Raw genomic sequence first — 17,137 nt, forward strand, 5'->3', positions numbered from 1 at the left:
CCCTCTCCCCCTCCCTCACAAGGGCCCCTTCCCTTGCCTTCCCTCGTACTTGCAGCGCCGGCGTCGTCGTCGCAGAGTAGCAGCAGCGGCAGCCGCAGTGGTTCCAGAGCCTCTCGTTGTCGTTGTCGTCGTCGTCGTTTGTTGAGTTGCCCACCCCACCCATCAAGACGAGCATCCATCCAAGTTGGGAAACTCTACAGCCAACACCAAACCTTGCACCCACCCACCCCCGCTACTACCCGCGACGACTTCACGACGCGACGCCAACTCCTCTCAACTACATCGACTTACTCTTCGTTTCAATTCATCTCAACCACAACACCAGTCTTTGCGCGTCGTCCCACTCTCGTTTTCTTCGCACCCCCCGGCCCCGCCCTCGTTGTTGCTCTCGCCCCCCTCATCTCACGTCCACCACGCCTAGAGCAAACGAACGACCTGCACGGCCACAGTCTTCCTTTTCGACGTCGCAGCCCAGTGCCCCTCTCCCCACGACCACCTGTACCCTACAAACGACAAGCTCCATTTCGTGGCCCGAGCATAGACTGCGTCTCTTGCACCGGCTTCACCAACAAACAACACAGCGACAAGCTTATCGACCGTAGTCTGCGACTCGAGCTCTAGAAGCCACCCACCGCCCAAACAAGTACCCCGTTTCGCACTTTAGTCTCGAACCCCCTGCTGGTGTTTGAGAGCACGTTGGTCAGCGACCTACAACACTACCCACACATTCGCCGCTAGAATGTCACCACCACCGTTCGGATTTGGCAGAGTTGGCCTGGCCGCCGGCGACGGCAACTCGATCGTTGCCCGCCAGTCGTCTTGTGCGTAACGCGCGCCGCGAGGGTCACTGGCCGCTTGAACTAATGTCCCCCAGCTACCTGCCCCAAGTACCTCGACCCTCACTTTGGCTCGACCGTCAATGCCAACTATGCCGTCAAGTTCACCTGGGACCCGTCGTGCAGCATGGGCTCGGACAAGGTCGACCTTAGACTGTCCAACCCAAGCGCGGCAATCCCTCTTGTCCGCGTTTGGACTGGCGTGTCGTACTCGTCGGGCTCGCTTACAGAGTACCTGTCGCCATCATGGTGGAACAACACGGCGACAGCCTCGCTGACCCTCCTGATTGTCAAGTCGGGTGACTCGTCGGCAGCTTGGAACGCTCCCGCTGGCCCCACTTTCACCGTCACGTACAACGCCACGGCCGCTCAGCCTGCCACTCCCTCCGGAACAGGCGTCTTCCAGTCGGTTGAGGACAGCGGTGCCGCCAGGGGCACGTCCAAGGCGGTCATCGCTGTGGCTGTCATCATCCCCATTGTCGTGCTGTGTATCCTCGGCGCGCTCGCCTTCTACTTTTACCGCGGCAAGGAGAAGCAGAAGCTTCAGCGTTGGTCGCAGGCGCTCAGCCAGCACTCTGGTATGGAGTGGGAGAAGGGTGCGCTTCCTGGAGAACGCAACTCTGCCTACCGCCCAAGCTCGCACTACAGCCGTACTTCAGACCGCATGGGACGCCCAAGCACCTCGTACGGCCGTCCCTCGACTGGCTATGGCCGCCCCAGCATGTCGTCGGTCAACCGCCCTTCTTCTTCCGTCATGATGGACAACATGGCCGGCGCTGGCGCCTACGGTCCCCGCCAGTTCCCCTCTTCGTCCATGGACGGCCCCAGCCGCTCTTCGATTGTCATGCCCGATGGCCAGGTCCGCACATCGCGCATCTCGTTTGCCGATGGCCAGCGCCCTCGTATCTCGTCTGACAGCCACCAACGTCCTCACCTTTCGTCGCTCGGCAAGTCGGCGCGCCACGATGCCGAGCTTGCGGCCGCTGCTGCCACTGCTGCCGCCTACACTTCTGGTCAAGAGATTATCGACGACGAGCGCGACATTACCAACGTGTCGCCTACCCAGCTGGATGGTCCCAACTCGTTTGCCGATGCCGACATGCACCGCGCCGCTGCCGCTGGCCGCAACGGTCGCCGGCCCTCTGGAGGATCTGCTCACCACCCCGACGATGTGCGCGTTGCCCAGCGTGCGAGCAGCTCCGCCGACGAACTCCGTCACATGGAAGCCGCCGTTTGTGAGTCGCCATCACCAAACGACGCCTCCCCCAGCAAACAAAAGAAGCAGCCTAACTCTTCAGTCCGTCGTACGGGTGGGCAGCAGTCCCCAGAGGACGAGGACGCGCAGTCGCCAACAACCGTCGCCTACGGCCCCGACCAGATGCTTGCTGTCTACGCCGCCCGCCGCGCCGCCGCTGCGTCGCCGACAGCACCCACTGGTGGCGCCGCCATCAAGATGCCCGAGCCTGTCGCCAAGGCTGCGTCCAATGTCAAGCGCTTCCTCTCCCGCAAGGACAAGAAGGGCTCGCCAGCTGCGCAGCAGCAGCAGATTGTGGAGCCTTCTTCACCCGAGTCTCTCCCCATGCGGTCATATGTTCACATGAACAACGGAACAGCAAGCAAGGACGTTGTCGACTCTCTCCCCCAGCCTGGCCCTCCCCGACCAGACTCTGACGCCTCGGCTGAGGCTTCGCTGGAGGCGACCCAGCCCGCCGCCCCGTCCACTCACTAAACGTGAGCGCGCACGCTCACGGACTTTTTACTACCTGACGGGTAGAGTACTCTTATATTGCCCCTGTCGCCCCCTCGTGCGGCCTGATATCCTGCCACCATCCGTCTAGTCTCTCGCTTGTCTCTCTCTCTCTCTTGTTCCTCTGGTTGTGTTATGGGTACGAGGTCTCTCTAGACGAGAGGCTTTGTAGTGCTGTACTAGCCTGCTATATGCGGTCATGCACTTATGACTTGGCGGGGGCGTGGGCGGGGTAGGTGAGGTGTGAAGCAAGTGAGGCGTAAGGCGTGAGAGAGGTGAGTGGGGATCCTTGGGGAGCCATTGTGTGAGGTGCCACGCGGCGGGGGGATGTGAGATGCCGCCGTGGTGCTATCCCAGCGTCCATGAGAGGTGCATAATGTACAGTGCGTTGTGTGAGATGTAATCTGCGGGTCTACGTTTTATGCCGAGGCAGTCGGTGCGGGGCTAGCCTCGGGAGGAGGGCCACCAGCAGCAGCAGCGGCCTGGGCCTCGGCCTGGGGGGCAAGGTCAGCGGAGTCCGGTGTCGCGTCTGGGCCAGCGCGCCGCGCATTCAACAGCAGCAGCTCCAATCCAGCCATCTTCGCATCCCACATACCCGCTGCTGCGCCATGGCGAGCTTGATCTGATCACGCTTAACCATGACGTTTTGCCCGATGACCACGGTGCCGTAGATCTGCGCGCCGGGGCGTGGGTCAGCGCTGTGTCTCCCGTCTCTCTGCTGCTGCAGCAGCAAGGAAAGCTCACGCCAAAGGCGAGCGACCCGAAGACGATCGTCCTGTGGATGAGGTTGCCGACGGAGAACGCCATGGTGTGGGGGTTGGTGGGTGGGTTGGAGGTGGTTGTTGCAAGAACGTTGCTTCGACTTTGAGCTCAACTCTCGTCGGATGCCTCGGGCGGCGGCGGCGGAGATGCGCCAGTGTCCGCCATAGTCGGGAGGTTACGTCGGCACCCGGCCGGCAAAGTTGAGCGCCTCACGTTGTTGTTATCGCCGTCTCCAACATCTACATCACCCACCATGGCCACGTCAAGACTATCCTCGCTGCTCAACACGGCGCGCACGCTCCCGCCGACGCCGTTCCGCGCCGCGCCCGCCCCGCAGCTGTCCGACGCGCTCAACGGCGTCGTGACGCGCAGCTTCGGGCTGCCCCTCAAGGCTGGCGACGCCGCGGTCGCTGCGCGCGCGGAGAGCTTGAGCACGGTGGAGGAGGGCGCGGCCGACTCGGCGCTCGCCGCGCTCGAGAGGTTACGTGCTGGCGCTGCGCTGCGCGAGGTGAGTTAGCAGGACAGGAAGGGGAGGTGACGACGTCTCGCTGACGCCGCTCGCTAGTTTCCCGTGTCGGCCACCACGACCCACCCGCGCCACGACCCATACTACTACACGCGGATGCGGGACGGCGTGCACCGCGCCCAGCTGGGCATCGGGCGGAGCTGGTGGAAGCGGTTCTTCCAGGTCCGCGGCAAGGAGTAGGCGAGCGGCGTAGCCGCGCATGGCTGCCGGCCGACCGACCGTTCGGGCAACACGCATCGATGGCCGCGCGGCTACTGCAATACGCAGGCCGGGCGTTGCATGCAGCAGCACGCCGCTGCTGCTGGGATAATAGCATAGACTTGTACAGTATGAACGTGGCTTGGAGCGTTGGTGGCGGCTGTTGTTATGCGCGGCACGGGATTGGCGGCCGCGGTGTGTGGCTCCTTGGCTTGTTGTCCGCAGGGCTGGGGCTTCCTTCAGCTCACATCTCTCGTCTGTGGAGGGCCCCTGGGTGGAGTAGGGGGCAGTACGGCGTGTCGTATTTGTCCACGGCTGTACACCCTCCCTGGTATCCCCCGAGGCGTGTCCCTCCCATGGTGGGTGAGGCTGGCGCCTCGGAGGAGCAGGCCGCATTTGGGTCGCAACTCTTCCTGCTATCCATCGATTGCATGTGCTGTACAGATGCTTTGACGCACGATCGGCCAGCACGCGCCACGGCCATTCGTGGCAGGGCTGGGAGCGACGAGGTGCCAACCTGTCCACAGCTGCCGGCTTGCTGTGTATCCACGGGGGTGTCATCCGCCACTTGACAGGCCCACTCGTCATACATGCATATCCATCCCCGTCAGCGCTTCGTGACTGCTAGATCACGTGATTTCATCGATTACGTAAAACATCACGTGACTTGCCACGTGCGTTACGACCGAAACTGTTGCTAACGCCGACATTTGATTCCGCGTTTTGACTTGGTCGTTCGCCCAGCCTGGGTGGTGTCGCTGCCAGCCAGCACCACTGTACCCCGCTGGCCTGCGAGGGCCCACCGCTCGTTCGCTGCTCCCCTCCTCCCTCCCCTCGCCGCCGATTCGCGACTGGCAGCACACGCTTGGCCATCTCCATCCATCAAGCTTCGGTTCTCGACTGTACAACCGTCGACACCACCCAAAAACTCGACACTAGCAAAATGGCCGCGCTCCCTTCGGACGTTCAGAAGGTCGCCAACGAGGGCGTCGTCAAGCTCTTCGGCAAGTGGGACGCTCAGGAGTGAGTGCCGTCGGCGGGGTTGTTGGCGAGACTGGGTTCGGGGTAAGCAACACGGGACAAGGATACAGCGACGACGACAAGGCAACAAGCACGGCAGCGACGACGGGAAGGGCACGAGGAGGGACGGGGAGGAGCATGGCAGCGACGCCGACGCCGACGAGCACGAGAAAAGACGACACGGCGACGCTCTTTACCCACATCGAATGTGACCGACGACCATCGACAGTCAACGACGACTGCCCATCCCCCGTGTTGCGACGAGCCCAGTCTTGCCAGCGCGCAACGCGCAACACGCAGCAGCTAACCATCCCGCAGGATTGAGGTCAAGGACATCTCTCTCACCGACTACATCAACGTCAACCATGCCGTTTACGTTCGTGAGTGTCAACGAAGCTCGAAGTGTCACCCGACCACCTTGCTAACCTTCCCAGCCCACACTGCTGGCCGGTACGCCAAGAAGCAGTTCGCCAAGGGCCGCATGCCCATTGTCGAGCGTCTCGTCAACGCGTGAGTCGCAAGCCTGGCCCAAACACGCGAGCCAAACTAACCCCCTTGCAGCCTCATGATGAACGGCCGCAACAACGGCAAGAAGCTCATGGCCGTCCGCATCGTCCAGCACGCTTTCGAGATCATCCACCTCGTCACCGAGCAGAACCCCATCCAGGTCCTCGTTGACGCCATTGTCAACACTGGCCCCAGGGAAGACTCTACCCGTATCGGCTCGCAGGGCACTGTCCGTCGCCAGGCCGTCGACGTCTCGCCCCTCCGCCGTGTCAACCAGGCTATCTCGCTCATCACCATTGGCACCCGCGAGTCGGCCTTCCACAACTCCAAGTCGATCTCCGAGTGCCTCGCCGACGAGCTCGTCAACGCCGCCAAGGGCTCGTCCAACTCGTACGCCATCAAGAAGAAGGACGAGCTTGAGCGTGTCGCCAAGTCGAACCGATAAATCGCTTCGTCATGGCAACCGAGCTGTGCTATCTCTTTTGCTACTTCTCGTCCGCTCCATGGTCGTGGTGGTCTGCATTTGATGTCTAGTGTGGCTCGGAATGTATGCGGCCAGTTATTGTACGTGTACGACTCTGCGGTGAAGAAGGGGGTGTGCCTCGAGTTTGGGATGGGTCATAGCTCTCTCTGCATCGAATTCTTTTCCCGGGTTGTGCAGCGGGGGTGTGGAGGTTGTTGTGCGCATGCGTCTGCTTGACATGTCTCGCTGATCATCTGTCTCGAATGTTGCATGTGGCCTGGTGCAGCAGTTGTATGGCCTGGTGCAGCAGTTGTATGGCCTGGTGCAGCAGTCGCTTGACCGGCTTGGATGGCTTATCGCTGCCGAGACCTTGTCGCCACCTAGCAACGTAGAGAGTCGCTGGAAGCAAAAGGAGGGTATTGCTGCCACAGAGCAAGTCTTGCTCGGAGTTACGGGGAATTCCACGTGATAATGACGTCACAGTTGGTACCCGTTGGTTTGAGCTGCGGGCAGGTTGGTGCAAATTGGTGCATCGGTGCATTGGTGTTCGGTTTTCGGTGAGGCGAGGAGAGAATGGCTGTGGGCAGTGAGCGGTTCAGCAGAGCAGTCGGGTGCGCAGGTGCCCAGCTACATACCTGGGGGACAAATGTTAAGTGGCAAGTGGCAAGTGGCGCCCATCCAAGCGGGCAGCCACGAGCCACTTGGCCACTTGGCCACGAGCCACTTGGTGTGGCTAGCTAGCTGGAACCGGGCCACAGCGCCACAGCTGATGCCGCACCCCGCCCACCCGGCGCACCCCGCGTCGCACACCGGGTGCCGTGCCCATGTGCCAACCATCCGCGTCTGAAAATAACAAGTCTATTTGAATCCGAGAGAGTCAAAGGGGCAGCCGGGGCAGGAGTCGTTGTCTCGGAGCAGGGACAGGAAGCAGCGCAGCAAGTGGCCTAGTGGGCAGGCAGAACGCACGCACCAGCCAGCCAGCACTTGTACCAGAAGCACCAGCCCAAGTCAGCGTCCAGGCCAGCCAGACCTAGCTAGACCTTTACCGAGGCAGGCAGTCACTGGCGATCAGGATCAGCGGAATGCGACGTGCATTCCACACTACCATGTACCATGGTGGTCTCATTGTGGGTGTTGGATGGATGTCGGGGACAAAAGTGGAATCACGGTGGTGCGGTTGGGGGCCGGGGGGAAGGGAGGGAGGGAGGGGGCAGTCACATGTTGTTCCCAGTCCAGTTGGTGCGGTCCAGTGGCCAGTGGCCAAAGGGTGTGGGTAATCTCGCCCCCCGCGCCTCTGGCGTCTCGACGTCATTCACGGCACGGCACGGCCGCCAGGCCAGGCAGGACATCGTGGTGACTCGACGGGAAGAAACACAGGGAGTCAAGCAGGGGAGCAAGTAGGTTGTGGGTGGTCCAGACCGGCGACTTGCAATGATGAATGAAATACAACCAGGAAACTGAGACACGGAGGGAGCAGCACGCCAGCCAGATACAGGCAGGCATCGATCGACCAAACGTCGTCCACAACATCCTCATCTGCGACGAGCAGGCGCCCGGCCGCGCGTGCGCCGTGACTTGCTTGACTGGACATCGACGACGACGCGACACGACAACGGAACTCGCTCGGCACCGCCCATCACCCGCCGCCGCCGGCGACCATCCCCGCCCTGCCATACCCATACCATACCCCACGCACCACCACTCCACTCCGCCGACACTAGTGGCGTCTCTCTGACGCGGCGTTCGCTCGTCGGGGGCTCACAACAATCGACCAGCCCCGCCCCGCCCCGCCAGCCAGCCAGCCAGCCAGCGTACCCCTCCTCACCCTACCTACCCCCTGCACCTTGCACTTGCCCCCCTCGGCTCGTCACGTACCTCTGTCCTCGCGATAGCACGTCGCTTCCCCAACGCCAGCGGCGACAACACATTTTCCACAAATCCTCCAGCCTCAACACCTTCCCCCTCCCCACCCCCCACCCGCCCCCCCCCCCCCCCACTCCGTCAACCGCGGCTGACACCCATCCCCCGGCTCACTACCACCTCCGAACCACTTTTGCCGTGTCGCACGCCGCCCCCGCATGTCACCGCAAGGCGACATGCCGTCGCATCTTGGCGAGCCCCCAGACGGGCGTGGCCGATCTGCGCCGGCCGGTGCCGGTGCCGGCGCCACGATCGCCAGCACCTCAGGGGCTGGCGCCAGCAGTCCCCGGCCGCTGCTGAGCAGCTTGGATCCGCACGCGACCGTGCGGAACCGCGCAGACGAGGTCGTCAGCGACGGGTCGTCCGCCGCTGCTGCTGCCTCGGCGTATCGCAGTACCACCAAGCGTGTGAGCATCAAGCTCCCGGACCAGAGGCCTCTTGCAGCGACAACGCCGTCCCCGACACTCGGTGGGGGGAGCCCCCCCACACGAGGGGCACGTACCTTCGTCTTCCCGATGCGCTCAGTCTTCCGCGGGCGCAGGTCACGCGCGCAGGAGAGTGATAGCGACCCCATGACGAGCGGCGCCGAGGGCTCGCGGTGGGGCACCACCGGCGGCACAGTCGTGAGTGATAGCGCGCGCAGTGCGCGGAGTGGACGGAGTGGGCGCTCGGCACGCTCGTCGACAAACTCGTCACACCCTGCCCGCGACGAGCCCCGCGTCCGCATCGTGCCCGGCCTCGTGGATCCAACACGTACTGACACATCGACTTTTTCCACCATTCACTCAATGCTCGGCCTCACCTCGAAGCCCGCGCCAATTGGCGGAGGGTTGACCACGCTCACCCCGTTTGATGACGGGGCGAGCTCCTATCTCTTGCCGCTGCCCCAGACCCCGGTTATCCCCTTGTCAGCCGTGCCCCGTTCGCAAACCCCGTCGGGGTCGACACTGTCTTCCGACGCGGCGCAAGACGCGGTCGCCGAGACGCCTCGCCTGGCAACGTCGGCAGCAGGCAGGGAAGATTACCTGACTCGGCCCCCTGGGACAGCTTCGGATGGCGGCACGGAGCAAGCGGGCTCCAACTCGGAAGTGGCGCTCACGATTGACGCGCCGACACCCACGCTCCCCATCTACCCGGCGCCGCAGAGCGTTGGGAGCTCGATTGCGCACGTCATGGCCTCGACAGCGGGCACAGGCGTTACAGGCTCGAGCGACTCGCCCGTGTCCGCTCAGGTGACAAACCCTGAGCCGACTCCAACTGCGATGGGGTCAGGCAGTGGCAGTGGGAGTCGCACAGCCGTTGCGGGCTCGCAGCTTACTGTCGACGCCGTCACCAGCGGCGGAGCGATGCCAAGAACGAGGCATTCGTCGGCGCGCGCAATGCTCGGGGCCACGCGCAAATCGGTCCAGATGTTTGTCGACGATCAGTCAATGACGACAAACATGCTTGACCCAAACGCCCCCACACCGCGCTCAGGCGCATACGTCCCCGACGCGGCCGCCCTGCGACGCCTCGAGGGGATGGACCGCGGCGTGCGCCAGGGCCTGCTCACGAGCGGCGCGTTCAAAGCCGACGAAGACGACCGCGACTGGGCGTTCTATGAGCGGAGCACGACGAGCGTGAGCGTCCGCGAGAGCGCTCAAGGCTGCTCGGGGGACGAGGGCAGCATCACTAAGGAGCCTATAACCACGGTGCGATATGAGCACATTGACACTGGCGACGGGCACCTCGTCCTCACTGGGAGAGAGGGGCGGATACTGCGGTGCGAGGATGAGCCGATCCGCACACCAGGTACGGTACAGGGCTTTGGCGTGCTCATGGTGCTCGAGGAGCGAGAGTCGGGACGGTTGGCGGTGCGCCAGGTTTCCGAGGTGAGTGTCGCGCCGGCGCACGTACGCGGCAATAATGCTAACTCACTCCTTAGAACGCAACCGAACTGCTTGGCCTCTCTCCTCGCTATCTCTTCCGGCTCGACTGCTTCACACGCATCCTGACCCCCGACCAGGCGGAAATCTTGCGTGACAACACCTGGTCGCTCGCCGACGCACCACCTTCAGTGAGCTCGGGGCACACGAGCAATAATTCGCCAGCCGAACCGCCCCAGGTCTTCCTCCTCTCTGGGTTTGGCGAGCAGGGCTCGGACGATACCCAAGGCGAGCTCTCGGGCTCGCAGTCATACCGCCGTCGCGAGTGGACGTGCTGGGTCGCGGCGCACCGCCCCCGTGTGCATACATGGCGCAAGACCGACTCGAAAGGCCGCAAGTTGCCGCCTCCAGACCTCATCATTCTGGAATTTGAGCTCGAGCACGACAAGTACAACCCCCTGATGCCAGAGGAGATGTACGCCTCCAGCGCAGGAGGCCTTCCGTCCACGCGGTTCACATCGCCTTCGGCAACTGCCGACAGCGATGGGCCGCAGGCACGGAAACGAGGCCACAGCTCAGTTCCCTCGTCTGTCATCCAAGCGTCACAAGAGGCTAGCCAGTCGACACATTCTCTGTCCCCAAACTTCAAGGCGCCCCTAAAGCTCCCTGATACGAGCGACAGCGGAGGAGACAGCGGGCTGAGCCCCACCGTGACGAGCAGCAACGAACCGTCTGCTACGACTACGAGTAACGGTCCCAGCGGCCGTGTCGTCACTGGCATTCTTCAAAATAACAGCTCGCCGCGAAACAGCGGCGTGCCGAACGCTCAGTCACCCAATGACAGCGGTAAACCAAAGGCTGCTGACTCGGGCGAGAGCGACCTCCCGAGCACGCTGAGTTCTGGGCTGCAAAACAACTCGGGCAAAGCGAGCTCGGGTGAACGCCGGGCTGGCAGCGTACGCTTCTCCGTCGGGGCCAACAGCTATGACGACGAGGAGTACCAGCGCTGGGTGAACAGCACAACCAACTACGCCAAGCCGTTGCCCTCACTCGAGCGGATGCGCCGTTCGGGCGGTAGCCGGCGTGGAAGCCACTCGCGCCAGCAGCAACAGCCGGCGCAGCCGACTCGAGGCGGCCGTTCCCGCGTCGGCATGCTCGACGCGTTCGCCGTCCTCAACCAAATCAGTCAGCAGATGGGCGACGCCAAAGACCTTGATGTTCTCTTCAAGATCATTGTCGGCGTGGTCCAGGACCTGACGAGCTACCACCGCGTCATGCTGTACCGCTTTGACGAGGCGTACAATGGCGAAGTGGTGGCCGAGCTCGTGGATCCCACACGAGACGTTGATCTGTACAACGGCCACTGGTTCCCGGCCACCGACATCCCGCCACAGGCAAGAGCGCTGTACACCGTCAACAAGGTCCGCTTCCTGTACGACCGGAGCCAGACGACCGCGCGTATGGTCCTCAAGGAACGGGCCGACCTTGCGTACCCGCTGGATATGACGCAATGCTTTCTGCGTGCCCTCTCGCCCATCCACCTGCAATGTACGTTTGGTAAGGGAATGCTTCTGACACCACAGACCTCAAGAACATGGGTGTCCAAGCGTCCCTATCCATCTCCGTCATGGCGTTCGGCAAGCTCTGGGGACTGGTCTGCTGTCAGTCGGTCGGCGAGCATGGCATGCGTACGTCCTTCCCCATCCGCCAGCTCCTTCGCGTGTTGTCCGACACGATGTCGCTCAACATTGAGCGGCTTACATATGCCGAGCGCCTCAGCGTGCGCCGACTGGTGAGTTGTGGTAGTGAGGGGAGATTGCTGATTCCAGATCACATCGATGCCGAACGACTCGCCAGTGCCTGGATACATCATGTCGAACGCCGACGACCTGCTGTCGTACTTTGACGCTGACGCCGGCATGCTCGTCATCAACGACGGGTGTAAACTGCTCGGCAAGGTTGAGCACGCCCATGCCATGTTGGCGATTGCAGAGTACCTCCGCATTTCCAGGTTCCAGGGGATCCGCGCCTCTAGCTGCATCGAAGTCGACCACCCCGACCTCATCCTCCCCGGCGCAACTGACAAGGGGTCGATATCGGGGCTACTGTATGTCCCCCTTACGGCTCGCGCCGGCCAAGACTTCCTCGTCTTCTTCCGCAAGGGACAACTGCGCGAGGTGCGCTGGGCAGGCAACCCCTACAAGCCAGCATATGCAGACCCGAGCGCCCAGCTGCAACCGCGCAAGTCGTTCCAATCGTGGGCTGAGAAGGTTCACGGCCGGGCCAGGCCGTGGAGCGACGACCAGGTCGAGTCAGCGGGCATCTTGGCCCTCATCTACGGCAAGTTTATCCAGGTGTGGCGCGAGAGACAGAACGCCATGGTCTCGAGTCAGCTCACGGCAATTCTACTGTCCAACACGTCGCACGCGGTGCGTACACCGCTGTCACAGATCATCAACACGCTCGAGTTGGCTCTTGCTGGTAACATTGACGACGAGACGCGCGCCATGCTCGAAAACTCGCACCAGGCATCACGCGCACTCATGTTCCACGTCCACGACCTGCTCGACCTCACGAGAATCGAACCAGGTAACGAGACTGGATTCAACGACCCATTCGACTTGAAGCAGACAATGCAAGACACTGTGAGATTGTACCGAACGGAAGCGAGCCGTCGTGGTCTCGAGTTCCGCGTCGATATGGGGGATGGCCTCCCAACGATGGTGATTGGCGACGCCCGCAAGATCAAGACGATTGTGTCCAACCTCGTTGCGAACTCGGTCAAATTCACCGACAAGGGGTACATTGAAGTCGCGGCACGTCTGCAGCAGCCCAAGTCACGGCCACAGTCGAACCGCGCCCCATCGCACCAAGGCTCGTCAAGACAAGAGTCGCGAGGGACGCACGATGACAGCAGCGGCAGCGACCAGGGTGTGAGCGCCAGCGCTGACACCTGGTCGAATGCGGACAGCACTCGCACCACCAAGGCCGTTACGCCGCCGGATGGCTTTGTCGCGATCGAAATTATCGTTAGCGATTCCGGCTGCGGTATTCCCCCCGAGCAGCTCGAGGCCATGTTCGTGGCGCTCGAGGGCGCCGAGGACTGGGCCAACCCCGAAGGCGCTGGTCTTGGCCTCGGCCTTGCGGTCGTTGCGCGTATCACAGAGCAGCTGCAGGGTCAGCTGTGCGTCGAGAGCGAGGTACAGGCGGGCACCCACTTCTTCCTTACCCTCATCATGGAAGTCTACACGGGCGACCTACCTACCCCTCAGGGTTCCGACCCGCCCGGTCTAAATGACTTTGACATCCCTGCTCTCGGTGCTGGCGATCTGCTCATGGGCGCGAGCACGCCGAACACCATCCCGGCGACGGCGCCAGCGGCGACCACCCCTCTCCGGCCGGGCCCGGAGACGCCGCCTACTCCGCTGGGCACTGAGGCGGGCCCCTCGCCATCGCACATCAATGCCCAGCGGCGGTTGACCCCCCGGAACCCGACCAACTTTGCCAAGCATCTCCCGCTGCTCTCACCGGATCTCATGAAGCAAGGCCAGCAGACAATGGGAACACTGCCCAAGCCCAGCCCACCCGACTCGCCTGGCACAGTGCACGTCACTGAGCGACGCCTCTCGGTCGGCGCAGCTTCGTTCATCATGCGGTCGTCTGATCGTTCACCGGCTGTGAGCGGCGGGCCGCAGGGGAACTACTTTGATCGCCGTGTAAGCTCGTCGTCTCCTCCAACAAGCGCCCGCAAGCACCGATTTGCTTCGTCGCCGCAGGTTTCGCCGTCCCTTGAGGGCCTGCCACCGGCCATGGTATATCCCAAGGTCTTCTCGAGAACAAATTCCGGCTCTTCGACTGGGTCTATTCCGGGCAGCAAGCGACTGTCAAAGTCGAGCCTAGGAACCGCCGTCAGTGTGCCACCACCACCACCGACCAGGTCCAAGCGGGGGCCGAAGGGCAACCAGCAGCTGCGAGTCCTCGTCGTCGAGGACGACCTTATCAATTCGCAGATCCTGCAGCGGCGCCTGCGAATGGACAAGCACACGGTCATCGCTGTGGAGAACGGTCAGCAGGCGGTCGACGCACTGAGGGCCGACTGGGACATTGACGCAGTGCTCATGGACATTCAGTGAGTGGCGTTCTGCGATGAAGCTGACAGCAAGAATGCCCATTATGGACGGCAAGACGGCTGCTTCGGAGATCCGAAAGCAGGAGGCTAAGCTGCCTCCCGGCCGCACGCAGGGTATCAACCCCTTGTTAGTCGACGGGCGTATCCCGATCTTTGCCGTGAGCGCAAGCCTGTACGAGGAAGACCGAGCCGGGCTGGCGCGCAACTTTGACGGGTGGCTCCTCAAGCCTCTTGGTGAGTGGTGCGGTACTGAACAAGCTAACGCCCTTGCAGAATTTGGCCGCGTCCGCAAGCTCCTCTCGGCGCTCGAGGACACTGACAAGCGCCGCGACGAGGTCTACTCGCCTGGGAACTGGGAGCGCGGCGGCTACTTCCGCGGCCCCAGCCCCGAGGCGACGCCGAACGGGACACCAATAGAGGCGATGGAGAAGTTGAGCATGGCGGCGGCGGCGTGAGAGACAAGCAATAACCCATCATTTCCATCATCTTGTAGCGGATACGAGTGTATGCATCAGACCAATCCATCTTGTGGCAGCGGCTTTTGCTCAGGCTCGCTCGAGTCGACGACCGACGGGCCGGAGCCCGGAGCACCGGAGTCGAGCCGCGCGGTTCACGTGACTTGTGCCTTTGTTATCGGGTAATGCCGAGTCGCACTCTCTTAAACACCGCCGCCGCCGCCGCCTTCCTCGGTCGACTTGTTGACTCGTCCCTCTCTTCTCATCACACTTCACGCACAGCACGATGCTCGTCGCCGCCGCCACCTTCCGCCGCCCCGCCGCCCAGACATTGACGCGCGCACTCGCCACCTCGGCGCGATTGCGCGCCGGAGCGGCCGACACCAAGCCCCCGCCCCGCGTCGTCCTCGGCGTGCCTGTCAACCTGGTCACGGTCAACCGCAGCCCGGAGCGCGCGCGCTCCGTGCTCACCGAGGTCATTGACCGCGTGCAGGACAAGTACACTATCAAGTATGGCGGCAACATTGACAGTGAGTAGCAGCGGCGCGCGCAGCGCGTCGCGTCGCGAGGGCTGGGCGACGGGCTAGAGCGGAGACGTCGCCCCACCCCCTTTCCGCGCCAAGCACCACGCCAACCCACTCACACCACCGCAGCGATCGAGGGATTGCGCCCCTTCCTCATCTCCAACAAGCACAAGCCGGGCATCTTGGTATGTCGGGCGTGGGTTCGCGGAATGAAGCGCTGACCACGGCTGCAGTTCTGCGCGTCCATGGTGAGTTTGGAGAGGCTGAAACGGTTGCGGGGCCGCGAGGGGCGTTGGTGGGGGCTGGTGACGGCGCGCTGGTGCCCGTGACGCCCCGCGCGCGCGCGCGCTCGCTTCGCTCGCACGCAACGCTAACACGCCCAGTGGTCCAAGGAGGAGCAGGACGAGATCATCGCCATCGCGCACGAGATGGTGCCCGGTATCCGCACGCACGCGATCCCCCCTGGCCTCTGGGACGCGTCGCTTGGCGGCCGCGAGAACGTGCTCAACTACATCATGGAGCAGATTGACAACATCATGGCGTCGACCGACTAGGGAGCTGTGGGGCACACACAGCAAGGAAGAGAGTAATGGGACATGTAACGGTGCAGTGTTCGGCGCGGAACTTGGCAGCAAGCAGCAGTGGCGCTGGCGTCGCACGGGGCGACGACAAACGGAAGGAAAGATATCTACATTGACTATTACTGGTGCGCGGCATTCCGCGGGACGGCAGAGCGGCACGGTGCGGCGCGCTACAGCCTTCGGATGCCGTAGATGAAGCCAGCGATGCCGACGAGGTAGGCGGCGATAATGGCTTCCGCGTCAGCTCGGCAGCCACAGACAAACTCACATTTCTTCTTCTGCGGGTGTTCTGCGATCGACGCGGAGGGTGCTGGCAGGCCCATGATGTTGCAGAAGATGTGCGAGGCGATGGCCGGGAAGACGGAGCCTGGGGCGTGAGCCATGAAGGGGTGGAATCACACCCACCTGTCCGCAGGTAGACGAATGACGCGAACCAGCCGAACAGCGTCGTGTAGCCGAACTGGAAGACTGTGGGTCAGTGTCGCCGTCGGTGCTAGGGAACATACCACAGCGCACAGCCGCGATGAGGGCGTCTCGGCGCGTCCGCTGGCTCGCGCGATATGTCTGGAACGCGTGGTGGACGTGGGCTGGCGGGTCAGTCTCCATCACAGCACCTTTCACCCACCGACGCCGAACCACAGCGGGCTGCCGAAGACGAGGTACGATGCCGGGAGGTGGCCGAGAAGGGAGACGGCGAGGATCGCACTGCGGAACAGCAACTCCTCGGACACGGGCCCCTGGGGCAAGTCAGCATTGTGCGCCGCCACCACGGCACGTCACGGCACAGCACGCACGACGACATAGTTGCGCTTTTCAACGAGGCCGAACTGCCACTTCCAGTTCGCCTGGCCTGGGAGTTCGGCGTCGAGGTAGGCCTCGTACAGGGGTCCGGTGAAGAGGATGGGGGCGAGGAGGTATGCCAGGGGGCGGTTGAGGGCGAGGTTGGACAGGCCGAGGAGGGCGAGTGTGGGTCGGACCTGGGCGCGGCGTCAGCACACTGCCTGCCTCGTGACACTCAGTGCTCACGGAATCCCGCGCAGAGTACGCGCCGACGCGCGCGACGGTCGCCCACACGCCCGCGAGGGACAGCCGCGTGACGGCCTTGACGGCGGCCATGCGGCGGCGCATCGTGGTGGGGTGGTCGCGGTGTCCTAGTGGGTATTCGCTTGGTTCGGCGCGCCCCTCGGCCGCCGCGGCGGCGTCGCGCCGCGCAAAGAAAGCCTGCGAGACGTACAGGCTGCCGACGTAGCTCGACGCGAAGACGAGCGCGAGCGCGTGCGCCGTGCTCGCGTTGATGCCTGTCGCTAGGGGCGCCGGGAGGGCTAGGTGCGGGTCTATGGCGAGCATGGGGGATGGGAGAAAGGAGGGTGTAGAGTTGGGCGTTGAGGTGGGCTTTGTATTGTCGAGAGATCTCAAAGGAGAATAATAAACTCGCGGATGTCAATGTGGGCCATGTTGAGTGATGCTCGTTCGGCCCGCGTGCGGGGTCCCCGCGCTCGTCGTCGTTGTCGTGTCGGTCGCGCGTCGTCGTGTTGTTGGTGCCCTGGCTGGCGCTTCATGTTCATCGGGAAGTCTTTCACTCTCTTTGCCCCTTTCACTCGTCA

General features: G+C 63.1%; 6 protein-coding genes across 6 annotated transcripts; 4 read left to right on the plus strand and 2 right to left on the minus strand.

The window, feature by feature from the left end:
• Nucleotides 1–161: 161 nt before the first annotated feature.
• On the plus strand, nt 162–2,816 carry LOC62_02G003148 (uncharacterized protein). Its single transcript, XM_062769666.1, has 2 exons — nt 162–821; nt 875–2,816. Exons 1-2 carry the CDS (start codon nt 740–742, stop codon nt 2,563–2,565), a joined length of 1,773 nt encoding a protein of 590 aa, XP_062625650.1. The 5' UTR covers nt 162–739; the 3' UTR covers nt 2,566–2,816.
• An 8-nt stretch (nt 2,817–2,824) lies between these two features.
• Nucleotides 2,825–3,421, minus strand: LOC62_02G003149 (uncharacterized protein). The gene is made up of 3 exons (XM_062769667.1): nt 3,328–3,421; nt 3,179–3,256; nt 2,825–3,077 (listed from the first exon to the last, which is right to left on the minus strand). The coding sequence occupies exons 1-3, from the start codon at nt 3,388–3,390 to the stop codon at nt 3,003–3,005; spliced, it is 216 nt and encodes a 71-aa protein (XP_062625651.1). The 5' UTR covers nt 3,391–3,421; the 3' UTR covers nt 2,825–3,002.
• A 171-nt stretch (nt 3,422–3,592) lies between these two features.
• LOC62_02G003150 (uncharacterized protein) lies at nt 3,593–4,209 on the plus strand. Its single transcript, XM_062769668.1, has 2 exons — nt 3,593–3,853; nt 3,911–4,209. The coding sequence occupies exons 1-2, from the start codon at nt 3,599–3,601 to the stop codon at nt 4,049–4,051; spliced, it is 396 nt and encodes a 131-aa protein (XP_062625652.1). The 5' UTR covers nt 3,593–3,598; the 3' UTR covers nt 4,052–4,209.
• Nucleotides 4,210–4,927: 718 nt separating this feature from the next.
• On the plus strand, nt 4,928–6,245 carry rps-5 (40S ribosomal protein S5). Its single transcript, XM_062769669.1, has 4 exons — nt 4,928–5,092; nt 5,408–5,469; nt 5,524–5,599; nt 5,651–6,245. The coding sequence occupies exons 1-4, from the start codon at nt 5,013–5,015 to the stop codon at nt 6,039–6,041; spliced, it is 609 nt and encodes a 202-aa protein (XP_062625653.1). The 5' UTR covers nt 4,928–5,012; the 3' UTR covers nt 6,042–6,245.
• Nucleotides 6,246–8,050: 1,805 nt separating this feature from the next.
• Nucleotides 8,051–15,557, plus strand: cph1 (Phytochrome-like protein cph1). The gene is made up of 12 exons (XM_062769670.1): nt 8,051–9,850; nt 9,904–10,035; nt 10,084–10,319; nt 10,689–11,392; nt 11,428–11,636; nt 11,674–13,973; nt 14,008–14,207; nt 14,247–14,424; nt 14,711–14,958; nt 15,082–15,137; nt 15,186–15,200; nt 15,336–15,557. The coding sequence occupies exons 1-12, from the start codon at nt 8,138–8,140 to the stop codon at nt 15,504–15,506; spliced, it is 6,162 nt and encodes a 2,053-aa protein (XP_062625654.1). The 5' UTR covers nt 8,051–8,137; the 3' UTR covers nt 15,507–15,557.
• A 68-nt stretch (nt 15,558–15,625) lies between these two features.
• Nucleotides 15,626–16,940, minus strand: RCE1 (CAAX prenyl protease 2). The gene is made up of 7 exons (XM_062769671.1): nt 16,560–16,940; nt 16,328–16,510; nt 16,159–16,270; nt 16,040–16,120; nt 15,939–16,001; nt 15,802–15,900; nt 15,626–15,765 (listed from the first exon to the last, which is right to left on the minus strand). The coding sequence occupies exons 1-7, from the start codon at nt 16,878–16,880 to the stop codon at nt 15,704–15,706; spliced, it is 921 nt and encodes a 306-aa protein (XP_062625655.1). The 5' UTR covers nt 16,881–16,940; the 3' UTR covers nt 15,626–15,703.
• Between the last annotated feature and the right edge of the window lie 197 nt (nt 16,941–17,137).

Source organism: Vanrija pseudolonga, chromosome 2 (genome assembly GCF_020906515.1).
Source record: "Vanrija pseudolonga chromosome 2, complete sequence".
Taxonomy (NCBI): Eukaryota; Fungi; Basidiomycota; class Tremellomycetes; order Trichosporonales; family Trichosporonaceae; genus Vanrija; species Vanrija pseudolonga.

Coding starts and splice junctions, on each gene's coding strand:
- LOC62_02G003148 (XM_062769666.1), top strand. CDS start 740: ATGTCACCACCACCGTTCGGATTTGGCAGAGTTGGCCTGGCCGCCGGC. Junction 822..874: donor CGTTGCCCGCCAGTCGTCTT/GTGCGTAACGCG, acceptor AATGTCCCCCAG/CTACCTGCCCCAAGTACCTC.
- LOC62_02G003149 (XM_062769667.1), bottom strand. CDS start 3,390: ATGGCGTTCTCCGTCGGCAACCTCATCCACAGGACGATCGTCTTCGGG. Junction 3,257..3,327: donor TCGGGTCGCTCGCCTTTGGC/GTGAGCTTTCCT, acceptor CCCGGCGCGCAG/ATCTACGGCACCGTGGTCAT. Junction 3,078..3,178: donor TCGCCATGGCGCAGCAGCGG/GTATGTGGGATG, acceptor CTTGCCCCCCAG/GCCGAGGCCCAGGCCGCTGC.
- LOC62_02G003150 (XM_062769668.1), top strand. CDS start 3,599: ATGGCCACGTCAAGACTATCCTCGCTGCTCAACACGGCGCGCACGCTC. Junction 3,854..3,910: donor CTGGCGCTGCGCTGCGCGAG/GTGAGTTAGCAG, acceptor GCCGCTCGCTAG/TTTCCCGTGTCGGCCACCAC.
- rps-5 (XM_062769669.1), top strand. CDS start 5,013: ATGGCCGCGCTCCCTTCGGACGTTCAGAAGGTCGCCAACGAGGGCGTC. Junction 5,093..5,407: donor GGCAAGTGGGACGCTCAGGA/GTGAGTGCCGTC, acceptor ACCATCCCGCAG/GATTGAGGTCAAGGACATCT. Junction 5,470..5,523: donor CAACCATGCCGTTTACGTTC/GTGAGTGTCAAC, acceptor TAACCTTCCCAG/CCCACACTGCTGGCCGGTAC.
- cph1 (XM_062769670.1), top strand. CDS start 8,138: ATGTCACCGCAAGGCGACATGCCGTCGCATCTTGGCGAGCCCCCAGAC. Junction 14,425..14,710: donor TTGAGCATGGCGGCGGCGGC/GTGAGAGACAAG, acceptor CTTCACGCACAG/CACGATGCTCGTCGCCGCCG. Junction 14,959..15,081: donor GTATGGCGGCAACATTGACA/GTGAGTAGCAGC, acceptor ACACCACCGCAG/CGATCGAGGGATTGCGCCCC.
- RCE1 (XM_062769671.1), bottom strand. CDS start 16,880: ATGCTCGCCATAGACCCGCACCTAGCCCTCCCGGCGCCCCTAGCGACA. Junction 16,511..16,559: donor CGTACTCTGCGCGGGATTCC/GTGAGCACTGAG, acceptor CGCCGCGCCCAG/GTCCGACCCACACTCGCCCT. Junction 16,121..16,158: donor CCCGCTGTGGTTCGGCGTCG/GTGGGTGAAAGG, acceptor CTGACCCGCCAG/CCCACGTCCACCACGCGTTC.